General features: G+C 37.1%; 1 protein-coding gene across 6 annotated transcripts; it reads right to left on the reverse strand.

The window, feature by feature from the left end:
* Positions 1-949: 949 nt before the first annotated feature.
* Positions 950-2,206, reverse strand: gemin6 (gem (nuclear organelle) associated protein 6). 6 transcript variants are annotated; one of them, XM_074621766.1, is made up of 4 exons: positions 1,611-2,205; positions 1,533-1,576; positions 1,418-1,428; positions 950-1,327 (listed from the first exon to the last, which is right to left on the reverse strand). In XM_074621766.1, the coding sequence occupies exons 1-2, from the start codon at positions 2,116-2,118 to the stop codon at positions 1,539-1,541; spliced, it is 546 nt and encodes a 181-aa protein (XP_074477867.1). In that variant the 5' UTR covers positions 2,119-2,205; the 3' UTR covers positions 950-1,327; positions 1,418-1,428; positions 1,533-1,538. The 6 variants fall into 6 exon arrangements, 2 of the variants coding, with proteins under 2 accessions (XP_074477867.1, XP_074477866.1); XM_074621765.1 differs by having other exon boundaries at positions 950-1,361; XR_012592159.1 differs by lacking the exon at positions 1,418-1,428 and having other exon boundaries at positions 1,488-1,576; positions 1,611-2,206.
* Between the last annotated feature and the right edge of the window lie 2,274 nt (positions 2,207-4,480).

The following is a 4,480-nucleotide window of genomic DNA, read 5'->3' on the forward strand; positions in this document are numbered from 1 at the left end:
TTTCTGGCGTCTCTTTCAATGTCACTCTATATCTGTTTTTTTGTTTTTATTGAGTATGTGAGTATATTTTGGCGAGGGAAAATCTGTCATGGTCATTTTCAAAGGGGTCCCTTGACCTCTGACCTCAAGATATGTGAATGAAAATGGGTTCTATGGGTACCCACGAGTCTCCCCTTTACAGACATGCCCACTTTATGATAATCACATGCAGTTTGGGGCAAGTCATAGTCAAGTCAGCACACTGACACACTGACAGCTGTTGTTGTCTGTTGGGCTGCAGTTTGCCATGTTATGATTTGATCATATTTTTTATGCTAAATGCAGTACCTGTGAGGGTTTCTGGACAATATTTGTCATTGTTTTGTGTTAATTGATTTCCAATAATAAATATATACATACATTTGCATAAAGCAGCATATTTGTGCACTCCCATGTTAATAAGGGTATTAAATACTTGACAAATCTCCCTTTAAGGCACATTTTGAACAGATAAAATATGCGATTAATCATGATTAAATATTTGAATCGATTGACAGCCCTAGTTTCACCTTTTTTTGTTTTGGGTGAACAGATGAGACAGAAAGAAAAAAGGAAGGATGAAGAAGTGATACATTTTGAACAGATTCTAAATTCGCAATTTAGTGACACATCTTCTATGAAGGACCACAAGAGTCACGGAAATAGTAATAAATAATTAATTAATTAATTAAGTAATTTAGTCCATTTATTCATAGAATACATTAATTTGTAATTAATGGCTATTTTTATTGTACAACTAGTTATTAATTAATTAAATGCTTTCCATGACTCTTGTGGTCCTCCATAATCTACATCCTCTACACATACTTATTAATGTACTAAATCCCCAGCCTCTGCTATCAGAGTATGAATGTGTGTGTTAATGGGTGAATGTGGTCTAGAACTAGACTAGTAAAAAATGCCATATAGATGCAGTCCATTTACCATTTATTAAAGGCAGAATAACATTACAAGGGAAAAAAATGCACAAATGTGGAAAAAAAACATCAATCTTGTTCATAATATTCCTCAAAAAAATAAATTAGATTATTTATTTTTTTCAAACTTCAGAGGTTTTAATTGGACAAAATTAATCAGACTGCAGAAAAACAACAAAACTTAAATCTGAACTGAAACTGGTTCCAGATCAGCTGTCAGTCACAACTGCTGCTGCGCTCTGATTGGTCGAGACACACAGAGCCGGAATCTGATTGGTGGATTTCACTTCCTGACAGGTTTCCATGGTTTCACACTGGAGTTCAGACTCGGGATCAGTTCCTGGATGGAGCTGGACCAGACTCTGGATCAGGTTCTGGATGGAGCTGGACCAGACTCTGGATCAGGTTCTGGATGGAGCTGGACCAGACTCTGGATCAGTTCCTGGATGGAGCTGGTTCAGTTTCTGGATGATCTGGTTCAGTTTCTGGATCAGGTTCTGGATGATCTGGTTGGATCAGACTCTGGATCAGTTCCAGCTCCATCCAGGAACTGATCCAGATCCGGTTGGACCAGACTCTGGATCAGTTCCTGGATGGAGCTGGATCAGACTCTGGATCAGGTTCTGGATGGAGCTGGATCAGACTCTGGATCAGGTTCTGAATGCTCTGGTTGGACCAGACCCTGGATCAGCTTCTGTATCCGGTCCAGGATGATCTGGTTTGCGCTGAAGCAGTCCTCCGGTCCGTACGGAGCCCTTATAATCAGGACCCCCGCCGCCACCCTCAGCTCGTCCCCGTCCTCCTCCACGGGGATCCGGTTCTTCTCCAGCCAGCTCCGGACCCCCCTCCTCCTGGTCTTCAGCTCCTGCGGGTCCAGCCTGGTGCTGGTCTCTGGAGGCAGGAAGGAGGTCTGGAGCCGCTCCGTGGTCTCCTCATCAGCCTCCTGCAGGACCTGGACCTCCTCCACAGCGTGACCCATCACCACCTGCACCGAGGCGCCGCCTTCAGGCCGGAAGTTCACCAGGACCAGAGAGGCAGAGACCGGATCCACGGTGAGCAGCCAGCCGGTCCGCTCCTCATCCGGTCCGGCCTTCACCTTCACCTCTTTGTTGACGTAGCGGAGCCACCGGACCGGACCCAACAGAGGCCAGGCGACCTGCATCGCTCCGTCTATCGGAGCAGTATGACGGTAACACAGCAACACCGCCACCGGTCTGTTTACACACACACATCCGGGGGGCGTTCTCTTTAAATACCTCCGGAGGAAAACACGAAGTCGAAATAAAAGGTTCCGCTTCCGCTCTGCTGCTGCTGCTGCGCCCCTGTACTGTAACAATACAAATAACATACAAATAACATACAAATAACATACAAATAACAATACAAATAACATACAAATAACAATACAAATAACATACAAATAACAATACAAATAACATACAAATAACAATACAAATAACATACAAATAACAATACAAATAACATACAAATAACAATACAAATAACATACAAATAACAATACAAATAACATACAAATAACAATACAAATAACAATACAAATAACATACAAATAACATACAAATAACATACAAATAACAATACAAATAACATACAAATAACAATACAAATAACATACAAATAACAATACAAATACAAATAACATACAAATAACAATACAAATACAAATACAAATAAAATACTTAAAATGAACTATGAATTGATGAAAGTGTCAACAGTAGAAGAAAAAAAAATTATTTATATATATTTATATATATATATATATATGTGTGTGTGTGTGTGTGTGTGTGTGTATAAATGTTTTTATATATTTTTTCAAAATATTTTATATATTTGTTTTATATATAAATGAATTTATTTGTATTTTTCAAAATATTATATATGTATATATACATATATTTATTGTATATATATATATATATATACACATGTTTTTATATATAAATGTTTGTATATATTTTTTCAAAATATTTTGTATCTATGTTTTTATATATAAATATTGTATTTATATATATATATATATGTGTGTATATATATACACACTATATATATGTTTTTATATATAAATGTTTGTATATATATAAATATATAAATGTTTTTATATATATTTTTCAAAATATTGTATATGTGTATATATATATATATATATATATATATGTTTTTATATATACATTTTTTTATTTTATTTTTTTCAAAATATTGTATATGTGTATACAGTATATATTATATATATATATATATATATATATTATATATGTATTATATATATAAATGTTTTTATTTTATTTATTTTTTTCAAAATATTGTGTATATATATATATACTGTATATGTTTTTATAAATAAATGTTTATATATATATATATATATATATATAGCACCGTATCGGGCTGTGAGTTGTGGATCACTGATCTATGTTATTTCCACAGGGCAGGAGAAATGTGGAAATGAAAAGTGAGGAGTCCAGGTGTGGGTGAAAACATCCAGACCCGAAGTGTCGATCGAGCTTTCTTCGTGTTTTTGGGAGGACAGTGAACCCTGCATGTGAGTGACAATACAGTAATAACAGATGTACTTGAAATCCAGCTCACTAAACGATTTCATCACCACAGTGATGATGAACATGAGGATGACTGTGACCCCAACACTGTTTTTTTTGCAAAAGCAGAGGCATCACAAAAGGACCACTCATCTAATTATCCAATTTGTTTAGATTTTTAGGAGCAAAAATGTCCTTTTTTGACGCACCATCACCACTCTTCAGTCTCTCACCAGCGACTGCTGCAGCACAAACACAGATGCCAAGCACAAAGCCCAAGGCCAGGACGCTGGTGAGTCACAGTCATACCGACGTGTGTGAATGAAGGCTAAGTGAAGGTTTCATTCAGTAAAAAAAGAAAAAGGGCTTTCATTTGACGTCATCGGTCTTAATCACTCAATTATAGCAATTTCCAGAAGGTAACTGTACTTTATCTTCACCGTTTCTACCTCCAGGTAGCAGGCATGCAGCTGACGGATGGCAACGAGGTGGCCTCTCTCAGGGACCAATGTGAGATCATTCACTGTTAGTCACTCACTCTCAGTCCCTTGTGCAGGAAATATATGAATCATACTCTGCGTGTGTGTGATGGTGCATTCATGATGCATTCATGATGCATTCATGATGCTTCACAATACTCAAAGGATAAGATGACACGTGGACAAACTAGATGAAAATGAAACTTTATTGCAACTATGAGGCCTCAGAAGGCAATAAAATAAGTTTTATGTGAGCAAGCAAATGTACACTATGTGGCCAAAAGTATGTAGACATGACACGGCGAGATCAATACGGTGTGGAAGAACTTGACTGGTCCTGACATTGAACCCTGACCTCCACCAGTGGAGGTCCTGGATACCCGAGGTGAACTCTTGTAGACAGTTTCCTTTATTAGGGGGGAAGTTGTAGATGTTCAAATTTCTATTTTTATTACATTTTCTTCTTAGAAAGATCCACCTAAAGGTACAG

This window comes from Sebastes fasciatus, chromosome 21, assembly GCF_043250625.1.
Source record: "Sebastes fasciatus isolate fSebFas1 chromosome 21, fSebFas1.pri, whole genome shotgun sequence".
NCBI lineage: Eukaryota > Metazoa > Chordata > Actinopteri > Perciformes > Sebastidae > Sebastes > Sebastes fasciatus.